Raw genomic sequence first — 21771 nt, forward strand, 5'->3', positions numbered from 1 at the left:
TAAGTGGAATAACAGGTAAAGTACTTTCTATAGTACTTGCCAGGTGTAGATATTTCCCTTACTCAATGGCAACTACTATTTCACACACGATTTATTTTATAGATGACCTAGTTAATATCAGGTACATTGCTGAGAACCGAGAATTATAAAACATTTTGTTATATTATGGCTCTCTTGCATGAGATGATTTTTCTCTTAAGACTAGACTTTACACATTTGTGTTTGGGCCAACATTAACAAATACATGTACCCATATCTACAACGTTTATAAAATACTTAGTAACCAGAGTTTTTAGGGGCTGGCACTGTTGTGGAGTGGTTAGGTTTGCGAATTCCGCTTCAGCAGCCCAGGGTTCACGGGTTCGGCTGCCAGGTGCGGACAGATACACCACTTGTCAAGCCACGCTGTGGCAGCATCCCACATACAAAAAATAGAGGAAGATTGCCACAGATGTTAGCTCGGCAACAATCTTCCCACAGCAAAAAGAGGAAGATTAGCAACAGATGTTAGCTCAGGGCCAATCTTCCTCACCAGAAAAACCCACAGAGTTTTTAGACCTGCTAAAACAGTTCTTTGAAGCTTATATAGGCCCATGGATTGGAGGAAAGTCTTCTAGCCATGCTTCTATTTTTCCAAGAGCTAGGCTGTAGCAGCTAGACTCGAAAAGCAAGTATTACTTAACCTTCTACTTCCAGCAGATGACTGAGGCAAAAATTAGGAACACCTGTTTGATAAAGTGCCATACTGCTGGCTGCTCTACCCCATTTCACTAACTAGGAAGATCTGAAATCTTGTAACTAGACTAAAATGGATATAGAACCCCAGCTACTTCTGATTCCCTGTCTACATCTGGGAGTTTCATGTATTGTTTCTCTCTCGGCAAGGAAAAGGCAGAGGATTGTTTCCATCTCACTTTTTCAACCTTCTGCCCCAAGATCTCAATCTCTCCTCAGACTCTTCAGTTTTTTCCTTCCATGGATAACACTTGGTGGATTAAGGAGACTATAAAACGAACTACCTAAGAGTCAAATTAGAAAACCAGGCTCTCATCCTATCTCCATAATGCAAAGAGTGACAAAAGTTTCAGGGAGCCACGCTGCAGACAGAAGAAGAAAAGCACTAACTCATCTCACCAAGACTAGTCTCCTCACTCTCTCAGGAAGGCACGGAAAGAGAAAAAAACTGTAAGGAAAAGAAACTAACGGTCTCTCAAAGGAAGAGCAACTATGGCTAGAGCAAAATTAGTGTTCTTCTTATCTCCAGTTAAGAACACTTCTTATCAATTAAATGGAATTTTCTCATCTGTAGGTATCCAAAGATATACTTCAACAGTATATATTTATATAATTTACATTAAAACTGGATTTTTTTTCCAGAATGACAATATTTGTTGAAAACCTTTCCGAAAGCACCCAAATTGTTAAAGTTCTGTCAAAAAGTAATCAGAACCAAGGTTGGTAGGATGGACTCTAATGAAAAAAGCAGACAGAATCTACAGATTTTCATCCCAACTTAATTTTGCATATTAGCTATTTCAGAAATAATGTAAAATAAATATTCTAATGAAACTTTCTCATTATACTAGGAGGATTACTCAGTTTGGAGAGCTATCATTAAAGGCACAAATATTTGTTCTTCCAGTACAACAAACAAAAGTGTGAACATGAACCGCTTGGGTCTAAATAATGGTTTAAAATCTAGGAATAGTACATGGAAGACGTTGAATTATTTCTGAAGTTGCAGAAATAATAAAATTAAGAAATCTTCTATCTTAAAATGTATTACTTCAGTAATGATAACGTAGTTAAAGTTTTAAAAGTTAACCTCCCAAGTTGCCAGGTATAAAGCTCAAACTACGTATCTTTTTACTGGAAGAACACAACATCTTTCCTCTTGCTGTAGAATTTTCTCAAAAATACTACTGCACACACACGTCACTAAAAAAATAGCTCAATAGATGGGTGTGAAGGTGCTCAAGAGTGGATTGAGCTGCAGGTGAGTGGAAGCAAATGCCTGAGAGCAAAAGAATGGTTAGGATAGAACTGAGTGATCTGTGAAATGAGTTCAGGAGAAGAGCTAGATACAGGCAAAGTATATGGTAATGCAAATATTTATTTTCAGCTTACATTTGGTAGAAGACAGTCCGAATTCCAAGGATCATTAATGAACTACACGGAATAGCATCTTGGAGAATATTCCAAAAATTTACACTTATCTATTCTGGTTTGGTTGTGTGTAACTCAAATACTTAAGCATGCATCAGTTTTGCAGTTTACAAAAGGAAAGCACTCAAGTAAAGATATCATAAAAGTTGACTATGCCTGGAAAAAATGAAGCTCCTTTTTCTTTACAGGTTAAGTTTTGCTTTCAGTGTTAAAATTAAGATAAAAATTATACACAAAAACAGTATCAAATGAATGATTAAGTGTTTGAGAGCAGAAACTTCAAAATGATAACATGACTATAAAAAACAGTACAATGCACTGCACACATCAAGTTGCAGATTAGACAGAAAAATGGCTAATGTTCATAGGCTATTTATTAATCAACCAAAATGTTAGAAGCAATAGTGATTAAATTTTGGCTTAACTGAGTAATCTGGTCACCTACTATGAATGAACTCTTGTTAGCCAAAGATTATTTTTTGATGTTCAACTTTTTATATATTCTATTCCTATAAAGACCTTTAGTTTTTCATCATGAGATTCTTCAATTTTTGGCATTTCCTAAATAAGAATAATAGCACCAAAATAATATCACAACCTCTGTAACATTAGCAAAAATGGACCACACTTGTCTTCCAGCCTGAAATATTTTACATACCAAAGACTACAAAGATGAATATATCGTTCTATTTAACAATGAAATTAAAGAATTCCTATAAAACTTTCATAGTCTATTAAAAGCTTATGAATCAAAAATTATTTAATGTGTCATACACCAAGTAAATTTGTTTCAAGGTCTTTTAAGATAACTTCTTGAAAGAAGTAGGTTCATTCAAATTTATATGCTCATAGACTGAGTCTAGTGTTTGTACATAAAAAGTACTCAATAGGTATTAATGAATTCACGGTAGTAATTTGAGACAAATGATCAGGAGTAGAAAAAGTCTTGAAAAACAAATGCAGCAGTTAAAATAAATCACTCATTCAAAAATGATATGCACAGTATAAGTCTTTTTATAGAAAATTTTAAAATTCCCACAACACTACTACAAGTTTCCAGAGTCAAGCATGCAATGGAATGGAGAATACTGAATTTTATGCTGGTGGTTACCTCTAGGCAGGGAGTGAGGGCAATAGCATCAGGGAGGCATACGAAAGTCCCCAACTGTTCTTATTTGGATCCAAACTCAATGTTACAATGTTAATTTTGATAAAACAGAATGATGGGCATGAATGCTCATTATATTATTCTCTTCTTGTCTGCTTATTTACAAATTAAAAAAAGATAATACCAGACCTTGGCAGGAACAATCAGCAGTGTATTGATGCATCAGCAGTATTTACCAGCTCATCATCTATTTTATGAACATCATTCATTTGAAGATCAATGATCTATGCATCTTCTTTTATAATTTCACTATATAATTATGATCCTTCTTATTTAGATTTTTAATAAAACAGATTTCCATTTTTCTTTACGAAGAGAAAATTTATTTGAGGAAATGTCTATTAGAAGAAAATTGCCTTATATTGACTGATTTAGTCAAAGCTGCTTGAAATTCAAACTTTTTACCGTCAATTAATGATTGCCTATTAACACAGAAAGCAGAAAAGACCTGGTAAAGTCACAAGAATTCTGTTTATTATTATAGCAAATACTTTCACGGCATTCGACAGAACTCAGAACTATTTCTTTGAAATGGGTTCATATCTGTGAAACTAAGCCAGCCAGGATGAAGACTTTATTTTTTTTTTTTTTAAAAAAAAGAGAAAAGAAATTAAACAACCAAAAGATACATTTCACAAAAGCAAAATATAAAAATAGAAGCAAAGTGAGACAATGGAAAAAATTGCTCAGCAATGGATTTAAGAAACTTTAATTCTATCCATCTGACTTGTCGCTAATGGTCCTCTGTCTTCCATAAAACAGGTATGATAATAACTAAAGAATGGCCTTGCAAGACTCACTAGGAGGTTAAAAGGAATTATTGAAAAAGTGTTCAAATACTTTATAAATACTATTAACAAAAATATTTATTTTATTAGACTTTTTGTCTTCCTTCAGTGAAGGTGTCCTTTTAAATCAGACTGTTTCTTAACATTGTTTCCAATTCTCAACTAGAGAGATGTTAGCTTTCTTCCAAAGTGATACTCCTAGTCCATCACAACATTTCTGATTAAAAAAGACAAAACTAGAACCGTGCTACCTGAGGAGAACAGAACTGCCGCACACCTGGTCTTCCTAGACTCAGTTCCGTCAAGTACGGATTGGCCAACTCACATGCTACTTTGTTACTCTAGCATTTTCAAGTATCATTTTGAAATCATATTCTATCTCAGTGTGAGATTTCTTAGATAAATAGGAGGAATACAATTTCTGTAAACATTTGCAGTGCCAGCTATTTCTTTGAAAAGATTTTTTTACCCTCAAGCGAGCTGCTCCAGTGAAGAATCTTTTTTTATACATCCATGTCCAGACTCAAAAAGAAAGAACATTTTTCTGTGAAAAGACAGAAATACCCAAATAATGTGATAACGAGGGACTGCCCACCTATTCCAAGCATAGGAATAATCACTCCCTATAGATTCTAGATGAATTAAAAATGTTCTCCAGTTATTACAGCTCATCAGATGTGTTGTTCACCTTTGGTAATTCACATTCTTTACTGGTATGACAATTCTGAAGGATGTCCTTATAGTGGTTCTTCAGATCCTCATACAAAGAAACAGTTTCTTGTGAGTGAGCCAATGGTAACACCTTTTCATTCAATAACATCTGCACTTGGAATTCTTCTTTAGGATTCTTAGCATTTTTACAATGGTAAAGCACAAATATTAGGTTCGAGGCATAGGGTACAATGTGACCGCTTCGGAACTTCCGATGCATTTGTTCCTTATAATTGTAAGCTGTTAGGGGCTCCTTGTCTTTGAAGTAGCCCATGAGAGAAAGCAGTGGAAGAAGTGTCTCTGCATGACCAAACTGAAGGATGACTGGGGAGGAAACTGGCTGAGACCTTAAAAGAGAAATGGAGAAAAGATATGTATATATACTCATATCATAGCACACAATATCCACACTTAGAAGTAGTATACAACTTTCTAATCTTTTTTTAACTTTACATACATAACTCAACAACATGGTTGAAATTCTGTGTGGCAGAGAACTGAACTTTTTATACTAAAAGTTAAGTTCCAAACATCAAGATCACTGTAGAATTGCAAATCCTTCTAAAACAATGTCCATACACATAATTCTTTAAGTTTAAAAAGAGAGTAGAGACTTTACTTGCAGATTAAGGAACTTGAAGCAGATATGTATTTCAAAACTGTACTGCTTTTCTATGAATGAAACTGAGCAAACTCGCTCCTAGTAAATATTGATTACTCCATGGAGCTCTTCTGATTCAACTTCCAATGTTATTTTACCTATATCTAGGGAATAAGGACAAGCGATATTCAGTAAATTTCTTGGTTAAAACCAAGTCTGAACAATGAATGCTAATTCATGTAATCCTTCAATGTTTTAGAAGACCTGATTTGGGCACCAAATTCGGAATAGAACCACAAAAGGGGAGAGATGCAAACTGTTCTGGCTGATACACTGTGTCTGTGGTTGGGAGTGGAGTTTATACACTGCCAGAAACACAACAGCTTTCAACACCATGAGCTAAGTCTCCTCCTCCTTTTTTTTTTTTTCAAGTTTTCTATGATTTTTTTTCCAGTAAAGACTTTTTTTAATATAAGCAGCAGCAAATGAATGCTTGGCCTTTTCCCAACTTTTATAGAAGGAATATGCCTATTGTTCTTAAATATAATTTGTAAACCTATTCAAACACAATTAACCATCTGACTTCTTGCTGCCACCCACACATTAGGTTACAAAGTTGGAGCATCTGGATTTTCTGGGAGGACAGGAGCATTTGCAGGAGTTTTTGAACCTTCCTTATTCCCCACATAAAAGCAGATGAAGAAAACAGACGGCAGATCCAAAACTCAAGTGAAAAATTTACAACATAACTATGTGGAAAAGCATTCTCCATGAATCACCAATAGCCTCAAGACCTGCATATTATCAGTATCAGTACGGAAGAAAACATAAGGAAGCCACAAAGCACGTGAGAAATTTGGAAAAAGGAGAATCCCAAACAGCCATCAGGTATTCACTGGAAAGTGCTGTGGGCCAATTTGAGATAGCAGCTGAAAGTGGAAAAGGCTTAGCCCATTCTAATATTTGGTGAGTGCCATGAAGGACTTCTACTAGGCTTCTCCTGGGGCTGGAGAAATCTAGCCCCTGTGAACTCTCCAAACAGCCTCTCCAAGGCACCATTCCTCGACAAATGCCACACTAGGAAGAAACTGCTGGGAGTGGTGTCAAGACTGAGCAGGAAAGGGACAGCAGAGACAAAGGAAAGAGTAGGTCCAGATAAAAGCAGGGGGAAGGGACCTGAGCTAGAAAATCTCAGAAAGCAACCCACCATATCTCTGAACAGTACACACACACACACACACACACACAAACCAGAAAAGGGAGTTTTATGAGGTTAGAAAAGCAATCTGACATGAGCTTTCTCCTAAATCTTCAGGGAAAATAAATTCACATTAAAATGAGCAACAGAAAAGTAAATAAGAGAATAAAGAGCAGAAAAAATCACTATAGAAAACAAAAGTATCCTAGAAATACATATTCAAAAAATACACAGAAACTGTAACATACCATTTCACAATTATCCACTATATTCTCTAAAAGGTGTGAAACTTTAAAACTATTCATCCAGAGGTGATTGTAAGCCTCTCTTCTTAACAGGTATACTTTAAGAATGTCATCTAAAGTACCTAAAATCTATATTTATTTCCAAGAATCATCCCCTTAAGTCAAAGTTACAAAGCAGTACCATTCAGACCAAAGCTAAAGTTGATTTGACCTGCATAAATATTTTTAAATTTTGCATTATTTGTCAGTATTTAAAAATTGGGAGGTTTCAGATCCTTAAAAATCCAGATTTTTGGCTCCTCTTAAAAACCTAAAAGATCTGGCAACATATATTCCCATAAAGCAATAATCAACTGAACAGGAATAAGGGTTACCTTACCATCCAGAGAGAACATACACCTGTTGCACAGGACATATATCACTCCATATTGTCTAACATAGGATGGATTCATTCATTTGTTAGTTGCCTGGCCCCTTTATGCATCTGAGTATATGCAAGTCAAAGCTAATCCCACTGCCATAATGTAAATATAACAGAATTTAAAAGTGATACAAGTTAAAAAAAAGCAAGTAATGCAAAAATACTGGTTTACATTTTAAGCCCTCTAGCCAGTAACTTCAAAGCCAGGAACAACCCAAGGCTCAATGCTCCCGAAGTGAGAAAGGATAGCAGCAATACCCTCATTGTCTCAAGGAAAGACTTTACCTGTCAGTAACTTCTCCTCCCCACTGAAGAACTCCAATAAACTGGGCACAAGATATAATACAAAATATTCTAGTTGCAACATGTAATTAACATAAACATTATTAATGAACAATTTTACATTCTTTTTTTCTACCAAGTCTTCAAAATGCGGTGTGTACTGTACATTTATAGCACGTGTCAATTCAGACAAGCCTCATTTTCAAGTGCTGAATAACCAACCACATGTGGCTGGTGGCTATTGTGTCAGACAGCATAGGATAGACAGTAGTGTGGACAGCCTTACATACTTGGATTCAAAAGTGAATCAAATAAAGAGAAAATGCAAGAAAAGATACAAGACAAATAACAAACACACATATGAAAAAAATGTGTGCTGGAGGAAGGAAAGAGATCAACAGGGCTATGTACAAATGATAAGAGTTCAAAGTCCTATTGATTAGAACCAAGCTACAGAAGAGATTAAATCTAGCTTGTGATTCAAATTTAAGTTCTAAACCTAAAGGTTCCTTAGGTTTATATAAAAAGCAATAAACTCCATTTTCTCTTTTGACTGCCTTACTGTCAGCCACATGTTAAAATCAGCTTTTTTTGAGAAGAAAGTTGAGGAAAATTGTGCTTTAAAAAAGCTTTTGGGAGTTTTATTGAAAATCAAATAAGTTTATATATTAGATTCACAAAGGAAGCCATATCAACAAAAATAAATGACTGTCTTCCGCCATTTGATGTATCTAAATTAAAAAAAAATTATTTTAGAATCCCAGGCAATTCTCAATAGGAAAGAAAAATGCAATTTTTAAATAAATGCCTTGAGGATTATCTTTTTATAGAGACCAATCTCTATTACAGAAGCTCACAACACACAAAAAACAATATTTTTAAAGGTCTGATTAAATGCACCAATATAATAATAATAACTTAAGACAAGGATAACTACAGATCATAGGGTCAAAACTAAGTAGCTTGCAACTTCAGAAGAAGCAGCTGGCTGATATTGCTTGTACTCATACAAAACAGACCCTAGACAAAATGGCTGAGCCCAATTTTCCAAAACGTAATAAAGAAGAGACTTTCCAAAGATCCATTTGTTTATTTTGTTTAGATGTAAGATCCTAGCATGCCTGCCAAGTGCCAAGTACCACATTAGTTTCTTTTCTAAGAAGGGGAGGAAAGACGAGAAAGAGGGAGAAGAAAGGCAGTAATATTAAAAAACAAAAATACAAATAAAACATGTGTCTAGCTCTTGTAGATGAGCATTTGCCTAAGTGTTAGGGGAACCCAGAGAAGGAGAGCAAATCCTTTTGGCTAGGAAAGAACTGGATGTGCTTTGCCGAGGAGGTGGTGTTTGAGCTGCCTCATGGATACCTTCTTAGTGAGTCTTACAATAGAAATGCTGCCTAGTGTGGCCTTAGTAAAGTGTAGCAGCTGGTTTACCCTATGACGTAGATAGTATCAACCTACGATCTCTTTTTTACAGACGAAGAAACTGAGGTTAACTTACTTGCCTAAGTTATCTTTGAAACACCAATTAAAATGCCATCCATTAAATTCATGGAAGTAGTTTAAAGTAAAAGATTAACCTAAATCCTTTCAAAAAAATATTAACCACCCTCACCCTGATTTATAAGTTTGATTTTTCAAAATTGTTTTCTTAAAGCAGGGCACACCTGAAATTATTCAAAAATAACTTTATAGCTTGAACTTAAATTCAGGCCTAACATAAATCAAGTTTCATGAATACAATCTACACACAAAAAAATACACTTGGAAAAATCTTAATACTTTCTTGCATAGGAAAACATTTGTATATCTGGACTGGAGCAAATAATTTAAGTCACCTAAGTTTTAATTTAGTCACCTAAGTTTACTTTCAAACCATTGCTGATTTAAAATCATTTCAAATCAAATTAGTTTTTATTTGGGGGAAGAAACATGGCATTTCAACATCCTAGCTGAGGAAAACTACATGGTTAGTGTGTGGTAACAAGGCTCCCGGCATACTAATTTGAATTGACCAATGTAAAAATACTCTTTAGCAACGTGCACTTTCATGAAAGCACATGTTAAATCCTACACGGTAAGAAAATGGATGGTCTCTTAAACAAGGCATCAATTCTCCAAGAATGTATAAAAGGCAAAGACCACATTTCCCAGGTTTTTAATTTGAAATAAATATGCAACAGAGGATGAACAAAGACAGAGAGACAAGAAATCTTGCTTTAGGGACATACTCCACGACTGCTTCCTAAAATTAGAGACACCATGTCTCTATGTACTTAGGGAGACCATGTTTTCCCAGTAACTCTAAGGGACTAGTTGCATTATACTTTCCACATTGAATTCAGTTTGCTGAGTCATACAGAGTGTATGCACCTACATTTTATTCTAGCATGGAAGAAAGGGAAGTCAACAAATGACAATTTTTAGTTTCACAGAATAGTATCTAGGCCAAAAGGGTTTCAACTCCAATCAGTAAGTAGTAGCTATCTGGAACACTTTATTGAAAAGGATTCTGAGGTTGTATCCAGACATAATGTCATCTACTTCATACTTCCTACCGCTTTCTTCTCCATACATGAACAGCTTCTCTTTGCCAAGCAATCTCCCCATCTTTTTTTATGATTTTTTTTGTGTGTGTCTGAGGAAGATGGGCGCTCAGCTAACATCTGTTGCCAACCTTCTTCTTTTTGCTTAAGGCAGATTGTCGCTGAGCTAACATCTGTGCCAATCTACCTCCATTTTATGTGGGATGCTGCCAGAGCATGGCCTGAAGAGTGGTGCTAGGTCCGGGCCCAGGATCTGAATCTGTGAACCCCAGGCTGCCAAAGCAGAGCGTGCAAACTTAACCACTACGCCACCAGGCCAGCCTCCCCAACCAATCTCCCCATCTTTATCTCTCATTTCCCAGATTTAACTAAAATCACATTGCCCATTTCTGAGGCATCTGATTAAAAAATACAGGAATAGAAGATGCTTCAAGTTTGTATTATGATGGTGCATGATTTTTTGCTTTCTGACAGTGATATCACTACTGGTCAAGTGTATTATAAAACAACACAAATATATACATAACATATAATCACCTGAAACAAATGATCACTTTAAGGACCATGGGTAAATCATTCCTAAATGTATGTGCACAAATCATTACTGGGCATAGAAGAAGATACTTAATTGCTTTGGTTTATGTCTTTTAAAAAACGTCAAGAAAGCAGACTATTAAGAATTTGGCTTAGGGAAATTTTATCTCACAGGGTAAGAGCTTATAAAATAGAAAAGAATGTCTTATAAAATTTTATAAAATATGCTACCAACATGAACCTAAAATAAACCCTAAAGTGGCCTAAAAATTCTTTTTAAGCCACTTCCACGTTTTATACGACATTTAAAACCTTTCTTTTTGTTTTTGCATTTCAAAAGAAAGATTAGAGCTCACTAAATGTTTAGGTTGGGTTTTAAGGGTAAGAAGCAGAATTTAGCACACTCAAATAAGTTACAAGATCTAAGAAAGTGTTGAGTATTTTTTGCATTAACTCAAAAGTTTTTCATTAAACAATAGCTCAGAAAACAATCACTTGTCTCAAACATAAACTGTTTTTCTTCACTATTAGGAATTCAACTTAGTAATCATTAATGGTTCACGTGTTAAAACTAGAATAAATATAATACAGCAATGTCCTTCAAGTCTTCCTAAGAAAGTAGAAGTAAAAGATCTGACTCATAATTGAGGCATAAAATTCAAAAGAACTTAGTCAATAATTTTTCAGCCATTTTAAACTATATAGTTCAAATCAGGTGTCTGCCTACAGCTAAGAATGTCAGAATGCTTTTCTTATAAACAATGACTAAGCAATATGTAAACTGATTTCTACTTTACTGTTTGAAATTCAACTGCCAAATGTCCAACTCTGAGTGTAGAAGAACAACTAGAACTTCTAGCTTCCAGTCTGTAAGGAGCTTAGAGGTCACCACCCTAGCAACAAAGAGCTGAAGGAACTGAAAACTCAACAACTCTTCTTAGATGCGTGAGAGGAGTGAGGTCACAGGGCAAACTGCTGCCCCCCAAACTGCAGAGACAGAAAGGTGGACACAAAGAACCACAATTTACAGAAGCAGAAACCTCCATGAGGGAAAGATAACCTAAACTGTAATCGACAAATTGACAAGAGGCTCAGTGTGGACAAGTGTGAGAGTTAAAAACTTCAGGGGGACCCAGTTGCAAGGAGGCACCCACACTGTGAGTTTTACCTCCAGAAACCATTTGGAAACACAGCAGAGCTTTCCTGTTCTTCTTAACAAGGACTACCCTCAGGAGAAATTATTTTACCAGAGCCTAACTTGCTGGGGTTTTATCAAAGCCTAACCTACCTGGGAGAAGGGAAATACCCAACTCTAGCCCCTCTAACCATCCTGTGCCAGGTAAGGAGGGGAAAAAACCTAAGAGGCAAAGCTGAAGTTCACAGCCTGGGGCACTGTCTCATCAAAAGGCTGAGACCTAACACAGCACTATAGAATGCTTCCCCTCCCCCACACCTTACCACTACATTACTAAAGGCCTATTTACCATAGTTCCTTTTACCCAGGACATTATATCTACCTTCAACAAAAAAATTACAAGGCATACTATAAGGCAAAAAAAAACACTGTTTAAGGAGACTGAATAAGCATCAGAACCAGAGTCAGATATGGCAAATCTCTTGGAATTATCAGGCCAGAAATTTTTTAAAACTATGATTAACATGCTAAGGGCTTTAATGGAAAAAAAAGCAGGTAACATGCAAGATAGATGGATAATGTAAGTAAAGAGAGAAATTTTAAGAAAAAATCAAAAAGAAATACTAGAAATCAAAAACACGGTACAGAAATAAGTAATGTCTTTGTAAAACTAGCCATGGCTGAGGAACGAATCTCTGAGCTTGATCGTATAATAGAAACTTCTAAAACTGAAAAGCACAGATAAAAAAGACTGAAAAAAGTATAAAAGAATATCCAAGAACTGTGGGACAGTGACAAAAGATTTACATTAACATATCTGCAATGAGAATACCATAGGAGAAGAAAAACAGGAACAGATGCAATATTTAAAGCAATAACAACTGAGAATTTCCCCAAATTAATGTTAGGTCCCAAACCAGAGACCCAAGAAGCTCAGAGAATGCTGAGCAGCATAAATTTCAAAAATATCATGTTCAAACTTCAAAAAATGAAAGACAAAAAAACAAATTCTTGAAAGAAGCCAGAGGAAAAAAGCACCTTACCTATAGAGATACAAAGACAAGAATGAAATCTGACTTCTCCTCAGAAGCTATGCAAGCAAGAAGATAGTGGAGTGAAATATTTATGTGTTGAAAGAAAAAATCCACCCACCTATAATTTTGTACCCTCCAAAATTATTCTTCAGAAGTGACAGAGAAATAAAGTCTTTCTCACACAAAAACTGAAAGAGCTTGTTGCCAGTGGACGTGCCTTGCAAGAAATGTCAAAAGAAGTTCTTCAGAGAGAAGGAAAATGATACAGATCAAAAACTCAGATCTACATAAAGAAAGGAAGAACACCGGAAATAAACAAGTGAAGGTAAAATAAAAACATTTATATTTTTTCATTCTTAATTGATCTAATAGATAAGAGTTCATTAAAAATAATAAGAGCAATAATGTATTTGATTAGTATGCTTAGATATATATTTTATATATATACACACATACTTATGTGTGCTTACGTATAAGTAAAATGAACGACAGCAATGATACAAAGGATAGGAAGGAGGAATTAAGAATATTTTGTTATTATAAGGTATTTGCACTACCCATGAAGTGGATAGTGTTATTTGAAAGTGGACTTGGACTTGCAAACTCTGGGGCAACCACTAAAAAAAAAAAAGAAAAAAAAAAGCACAACTGATATGCTAAGAAAGGAGAGGAAATGGAATCATATAAAATGCTCAATTAAAACCTCAAAAGGTGTAGAAAGTATCAAAGATAAAAACAGAAACAAAGAACAAGGGCAACAAATAGATCAGAATGACGAATATGGTACATATTAACCCAGCTATATGAATAATCACTCTCAATGTCAATGGTCAAAATATACCAATTAAAAGAGAGACTGTCAGAGTGGATCAAAAAACAAGACCCTACTACATGTTGTCTACAAGAAATCCACTTTAAACATAGACATATACAGATTAAAAGTAAAGTAACGGAGAAAGATACAACATGCTAATTAACACTAAGCAAAAGAAAGTGGGAGTAGCTGTATAAACGTCAGACAGAGCCAAGTTCAGAGCAAGGAAAGTTATCAGGGATAAAGACATACTGATAAAAAGGTCAATATTCCAAGAAGATATAACATTCCTTAATGTGCATGTGCCTAACGACAGAGTGCAAAATGCATGAGGCAAAAACTGACAGAACTACAAGGAGAAACAGATAAACCTATTATTATAGTTGAAGACTTTAATACTCTTCTACCAGAAATGGAAAGATCCAGGAGGCAGAAAATCTTTAAGGACACAGTTAAACTCAACAATGCCATCAATCAACTGGATATAAGTGACATCTATAAACTACATCTAACAACACCAGATTACACATTCTTCTCAAGCTCACATGGAATACTCACCAATACCACATTCTGTGAAATAAACACATCTTAAAAAATTTAAAAGAATAGAAATCATACTATGTCTGCTCAAGAGAACTAAACTAGGCCATAATGGAATTAGACTAGAAATCAATAACAAAAAGAACTGGGAAATCCCAAAATATGTGGAGAATAAACAACACATATCTAAATAATACACTGGTCAAAAAAGAAATCTCAAGAGAAATTTTAAAATATTTTGAACTGAATGAAAATGAAAACACAATTTATCAAAAATTTGTGGGATGCAGAGAAAGCAAAGCTTATAGGAAAACTTATAACATTTAATGTATATATTAGATAAGGAGAAAGATCTGTAATCAATCATCTAAGCTTCCATTTTAGGAAAGCAGAAAAAAAGAAGAGCATATCAAATCCAAAGTAAGCAGAAGAAAATGATAAAAATTAGAGCAGAAATCAATGAAATTTAAAACAGGAAAACAATAGAGAAAATCAACAAAATCAAAAGCTGGTTCTCCGAAAAGATTGATAAAATCAATAACCCTCTAGCCAGGCTAACTAAGAAAAAAAGAGAGAAGGCACAAATTACTAACATCAGAAATGAAACAAGAGACGTAACTACAGAGCCCATGGGCATTAAAACTCTACACCCATAAATTTGATAACCTAGATGAAATGGACTAACTCCTTGAAAGATACAATCTGTCAAAACTCATACAAGAAGAAATAAATGATATGAATAGGCCTTTATCTATTAAAGAAGTTGAGTCAAATATTTAATAACCTTCCAAAATAGAAACCACCAGGCCCAGTTGGGTTCACTGGTGAATTCTACCAAACATTTAAGGAAAAAGTTCTACCAATTTTCTACAAACTCTTTGAGAAAATAGAAGCAAAGGGACTCCTCCTAATTCTATGAGACCAGCTTTACAATGACAACACCAAATACCGACAACAAGAATTTTCATTCATTGCTGGTGAGAATGCAAAATGATACAGCCACTGTGGAAGTCAGTTTGGCAGTTTCTTACAAAACTAAACATACTCTTACATATGATCGAGCAATTGTGCTCCTTGGTATTTACTCAAATGAATTAAAAACTTATGTCCACACAAAAACCTGAATGCAAATGTTTATAATGGTTTTATTCATAATTGTCAAAACTTGGAAGCAATCAAGATATCCTCTAGTAGGTGAATGGGTTAATAAACTATGGTATATCCAGACGACAGAATATTATTCAGTGCTAAAAAGAAATGAGCTATGAAGCCATGAAAAGACAGGGAGGAAATTTAAACGCCTATTACAAAGTAAAAGAAGCTAATCTGAAAAGGCTACATATCATATGATTCCAACTATATGACATTCTGGAAAAGGCAAAACAATGGAGACAGTAAAAAGATCAGTGGTTGCCAAGGGTTAGAGGGGAGCAGGGATGAACAAGCAAAGCACAGAGGATTTTTAGGGCAGTGAAACTGTTCTGAATGATACTGCAATAGTGGATACACATCATTATACATTTGTCCAAACCCAGAGGATGTACAATACCAAGAGTGAATGCTAATGTACACTATGGACATTGGTGATAATGATGTGTCAATGTAGGGTCATCAGTTATAACAAATGTACCACCATGGTGTGGGATGTCAACAGTAAGGGAGGTTGTGGGGGTAGGGGAGTGCCAGGGAATTTATGGGAACTCTCCGTACTTTTTGCTCAATTTTGCTGTGAACCTAAAACTGCTCTAAAAAATTAAGTTTATTAACTTAAAACAACACAACAAACTACTGCCTTGGGAATATCTGTGACCAAAAGGAGCATATTTTCCTTCCAAAGAGTTAACATAATCCCTCTTAAACAGCTGCTCATGCTTATAATTGTTTGCCTTTTTATAAGATTTACTCACATTTCAATTTTCTTTCACAAAGGTAAGTGACATAAGTGTCAAATGGAAAAACATATTACGTTTCTACTCTAAATTATATCCAAACACCAAAAACGGGGACTTTGATACCTTGAATTAGTGAAGGCTAAAAAGTGGTGGAGTTCCTGTGTGTGCACACATACAATAGGGTGTTTTGGTTTGTTTTTATAACTCTAAAGACATCAAAGCAAACACACAAGACTATTTATTTACGGTCCAATTTTCATTAGAAGCCATTAAAGGCATGTGCCAGGTTTCTGAAAGTAAATCAGTCATTTCTGTGAAGTGAGTTGGTTCTATTTCAGGACATGCTACTCTTTGCTCTGTCTCATAATAGAGAGTAAATCTTAGAAGTGTTCTAAACCATCTGCTAGGAAGTGATTTAGTACAGGCCCTTTCAAAGCTATTTCAAAGAATCAAATGCCCACTTCTCCTTAAATACACAACCAAGTCCCAAGGCTGGCATGAGAACTTTTCTGGGTTTCATTCCCAAGCTTCTTCAAAGCAAAGCTGATCTATCTTTAAGCCCAAAATACTAGCAACAGCAAAAGGGTAGGAGTGCATGTATATGTCTGAATGAGAAAGTAAAAGAGTATGTGTGTATGTGGTGGAGGGAGAACAAGAGAGAACATAATGTATGGGAGGACAAAAGGGGAAAGAATGTGAAAAAAATCACTTCTCTCTTTACTCAATTCCTAATATGAGGCCTGCACAGAATTTTGTCAGAAGATTACTGAGAACATAAAGATTGCTACGTTCCATTCCATCTATAGTCCCATATAGCTTTGTCAGGACCATTCAATAAACAGAGTTGTGAAGTTCAGGACACCATAAAAGAAAGGATCAAGTTTTTATCTTTAACAAAAGAAAGCAGTCTTTTGGCAGGAAGACGTAAATATTTTTTAAAGGAGGAACTGCCAAGGCAACCAGTAATAAGGCATATTCAATACCCACTGCATCTGTAGTTTTTACATTTTGGGAATATAAAACCATTTGAGGATCTGACTAAAGGAATAAGGACTTCATCCCAGAGAAAAGCATATACCCATAAAAACTTGAATACGAATTTGAGAGTTCAGACTGTCTACATCCCCAAAATCTGTGCTATATATTATATTACAATCTGACATCCTGAGGAATGGTACACCTACAATTCTCTCCCTCATTGGTTTATATCACCTACAATACATGTATTCCAGAGAAGTCTAAAATTTTATCCTAATGAGTCCTATATTTACAGTGTCTAAGTAGACTAATTAAATTTACATAACATCAAATTAAGAATAATTCAGATGTTCTATAATTTGCTTTGAACTTTCCTATTTTTCTAGAACCTTTGTGTTTTCTGTATTCTGATTGCATATTATTATCCCTCAATAAACAGAGACTTCTATTAGTCACATTTCTCAAATTAGCTTATATCCTCCACTTGTAACAACTATTCTTTCCCTAGAACTCTTAGCAGAATAGTCTCCCAAAGACCAAGGAATACAAAGGCATGGAATAGGACACATTTAACTCTGCTCACTCTCTCTAATAAAAATGCACCAAACCTGGGATATCACATTTTCTGAGAAGTGACAAAATCACTTTAAAAGTGGTATATATTAGGGGCTGGCCCCATGGCCGAGTGGTTAAGTCTACATGCTCCACTGTGACAGCCCAGCGTTTTGCTGGTTTGGACCGTGGGTATGGACATGGCACTGCTTGTCAGGCCATGTTGAGGTGGTGTCCCACATGACACAACTAGAAGGACGTGCAACTAAGACATACAACTATGTACCAGGGGGGTCTGGGGAGATAAAGCATAAAAAGAAAAAAAAGTGGTATGTTTTAGCTTCAAAAAAATAAAAAAGAGGAGTGACGTCAGCAACACGGCAGCGTGAGCTGTTCCCTTTGTCTCTCCCCCTCTCATTACAATTAAAGGACATTCATTGACCAACAGATGATACCCACACAGCACAACAGGATGCCTGAGACCCACACAGCTATACATCTGAAGGTGGATGGACTAGATCCCTGGGAAGCTGTGGAGATAGCTGAGTGCACCATCTCTGTCCCTGGCAGCAGCAAGCCAGGTCATGGGTCTCCACAAAGCAGCCGGCGTGACTCTAAGAGGAGGAGGGGATAGCCCAGCCTGCATGCGAACACTATCCCAGCCTGTGGGAATGTCCACTGTGCCACAGCAGCCCTGCCAGTGGCAATACTCCCCACCAAGTAACCACAGCTTGGCCCACACAAAGGAGTCCACTCACCAAGCACAGTGGCCGCCGTGACTGTAACAGGAGGCAGTGGCAGCCCTGCACACATGCAAATGCTATCCTGGCCTACAGGAATGCCCACCATGGTGAGGCAGCCCCACCAAGTGGCCCTGGCTCATTCTCTGCAAAGGAGCCCCACTCAAAAAGCACAGTGGACAACGAAACCATACGAGAAGGCAGTGGCAGTCCAGCATGCGTGTGAATGCTATCCCAGCCTGTGGCAGCACCCACAGTGCTGCAGCAACCCCGCCAGTGGGAAGGCCCTCCATTGAGTGGCCACGGCTCAGCCCCTGTGAAGATGCCCCACCCACCAAGCACAGTGGCACAGTGCCAATCTGCACTTGAGCAAGCCATCTGCTGAGCACAGAGGCCCCGCTCCCATGAGAGTGACCCGCCGAGCATCTGGAGCCACCTCAGGCAAATGCAGAGCAGCTGTACACACACAACATCCAGCAGATGGGGTGGGATCAGAAAACACACCTCCTGTGCCAGCCCCTCAGTGGTGAGCAGGTGGAATCTGTGACCTGATACTACCACAGATGCACTGGCAAAGGATCAGTTCATCAAACATCATGAGAAACTACAGTAACACTTCAGAGCAGAAGGAAAATGACAAGTCTCCAGAAACCAATCCTGAAGTCACAGAAATTTACAATGTAAATGACAGAGAATTCAAAATAGTTGTCATAAAGAAACTCAACGTTTATAAGAAAACTCAGAAAGATAGTTCATTGAACTCAGGAACAAAATTAATGAGCAGAAAGAACACTTCACCAAAGAGATTGAAATGCTTAAAAAAACCTAAACAGAAATTCTGGATATGAAGAACACAAGTAATGAGATAAAAAATCATCTAGAATCTTTAAAAAGTAGAGCTGACATTATGAAGGACAAATTAGTGATTTAGAGGATACAAATAGAGAAATGCTTCAGGTAGAGAAGGAAAGAAAACTAAGATTTTTTTTTTAAATGACATAACACTTATGAATATATATGCACCTAACAAAGGAGCACCAAAGTATATAAAGCAACTATTAACAGACTTAAAATGGAGAAACTGACAGAAACACAACAACAGCAAAGGACCTCAACACTCCACTTACATCACTGAATAGATCATCCAGACAGAAAGTCAACAAGGAAATGGTGGCCTTAAATGAAACACTAGACCAGATGGACTTTTGGATATATAGAGAACACTCCATCCAAAAGCAGTAGCACACACATTCTTCTTAAGTGCACATGGAACATTCTCAAAGATACATCATATGTTGGGAAACAAGGCAAGCCTCAATAAATTTAAGATTTAAATCCTATCAAGCATCTTTTGTGACCACAATGCTATCAAACTAGAAATTAACTACAAGAAAAAGGCTGGGAAACTCACAAATACATGGAGACATGCTGCCAAACAAACATGCTACTGAACAACCACTGGATCAGGGGAAGAAATCAAAGGAGAAAGTAAAAAATACCTAGAGACAAATTAAAATGAAAACACAACATACCGATTCTTATGGGATGCAGCAAAAGTAGCATTAAGAGGGAAATTCATAGCAATACAGGCCTACCTCAACAAACAAGAAAAATCTCAAATAAGCAATCTTAAAATACACCTAATAGAACTAGAAACAGAAGAACAAAGCCCCAAATCAGTAAAGGGAAGGAAATAATGAAAATTAGAGCAGAAATAAATGAAAGTGAAACAAAAAAAATCAGTAGAAAGGATCAATGAAACTAAGAGTTGGTTAACTTAAAATAAAACTGAGAAAGCCTTAGTTAGACTCAGTAAGAAGAAAGAGAGAAGGCTCAAATAAATAAAATTAAAAATGAAAAGAGGAGAAATTACAACAGATACCACAAAAATACAAAGGATTATAAGAGAATAATGTGAAAAAGTATATGCCAACAAATTGGACAACCTGGAAGAAATGGATACATTCTTAGGCTCATAATAAATGGATAAATTCTTAGACTCAACCTCCCAAAACTGAATCAAGGAGAAATGGAGAATCTGAATAGACCAATCACAAGTAAAGAGATTGAAACAGTAATCAAAAACCTCCCAAAAAACAAAAGTCAAGGACTAGATGGATTCTCTGGAGAATTCTACCAAACATTCAAAGAAGACTTACTACCCATCCTTCTCAAACTATTCTAAAAAATTGAAGAAGATGGAATGCTTCCTAACTCATTCAATGAGGCCAACACTACCCTGACACCAGAGCCAGACAAGGGCAACACAAAGAAGGAAAATCACAGGCCAATTTCACTGATGAACACAGATGCAAAAATGCTCAACAAAATATTGGCAAATTGAATACAGCAATACATTAAAAGGATCATACACCATGATTGGGTAGGATTTATACCAGGGATACAAGGATGCTTCAACACCCACAAATCAATCAACATGATACACCACAATAACAAAATGAGGAAAAATGACATGAACATCTCAATAGATGAAGAGAAAGCAACTGACAAGATTCAACATCTATTTATGATAAAAACTCTCAATCAAATGGGTTAGAAGGAAAGTACCTCAAAATAATAAAGGTCATATATGACAAACCCACAGCCAACATCATACTCAGTGGGGAAAAACTGAAAGCCACCTCTCTGAGAATGGGAACAAAGGTGCCCCAATGCCCATTCTTGCCAGAGTACTGAAGGTTCTGGCCAGAACAATTAAGCAAGAAAAAGAAATAAAAGCTATCCAAATTGGAAAGGAAGAAGTAAAACTCTGTTTGTGGACGACATTATTCTATACGTAGAAAACCCTAAAGAATCTACCAGAAAACTATTAGAAATAACAAGTACAGCGAAGTTGTATGGTACAAAATCAACTTACAAAAATCGCTTACATTTCTATACACTAACAACGAACTAGCAGAAAGAGAAGTCAAGAATACAATTCCATTTACAATCACAGCAAAAAGAATAAAATATCTTGGAATAAACTTAACTAAACAAGTGAAAGACCTATAAACTGAAAACTATATGACATTATTGAAAGAAATTGAAGACCTAAAGAAATGGAAAGATATTCCATGCTCATGGATTGGAAGAATAAACATAGTTAAAATGTACATATTACCTAAAGCAATCTAGATTCAATGCAATCTCAATCAGAATCTCAATAACATTCTTCACAAAAATAGAACAAAGAATCCTCAAATTTATACGGAACAACAAAAAACCCCAAATAGCCAAACCAATCTTGAGAAAAGAGAACAAAGCTCGAGGCATCACAATCCCCAACTTCAAAATATACTACAAAGCTATAGTAATCAAAACAGCACGGTACTAGCACAGGAACAAACACACAGATCAATGGAACAGAATTGAAAGCCCAGAAGTAAAACTGCACATCTATGGAGAGCTAATCTTTGACAAAGG

At 36.1% G+C, this 21771-nt stretch overlaps 1 protein-coding gene across 2 annotated transcripts in view; it reads right to left on the reverse strand.

Moving 5' to 3' along the window:
* Window positions 1-3786: 3786 nt before the first annotated feature.
* Window positions 3787-21771, reverse strand: part of MINPP1 (multiple inositol-polyphosphate phosphatase 1) — a 50443-nt gene continuing 32458 nt past the window's right edge. For both annotated transcript variants that reach the window (XM_014864353.3, XM_014864352.3), the window contains one exon: window positions 3787-5180. In XM_014864353.3, the coding sequence (XP_014719839.2) occupies window positions 5077-5180 (104 nt within the window). In that variant the 3' untranslated portion in view covers window positions 3787-5076. The remainder of the gene's footprint in view (window positions 5181-21771) is intronic.

This window comes from Equus asinus, chromosome 2, assembly GCF_041296235.1.
Source record: "Equus asinus isolate D_3611 breed Donkey chromosome 2, EquAss-T2T_v2, whole genome shotgun sequence".
Lineage (NCBI taxonomy): Eukaryota > Metazoa > Chordata > Mammalia > Perissodactyla > Equidae > Equus > Equus asinus.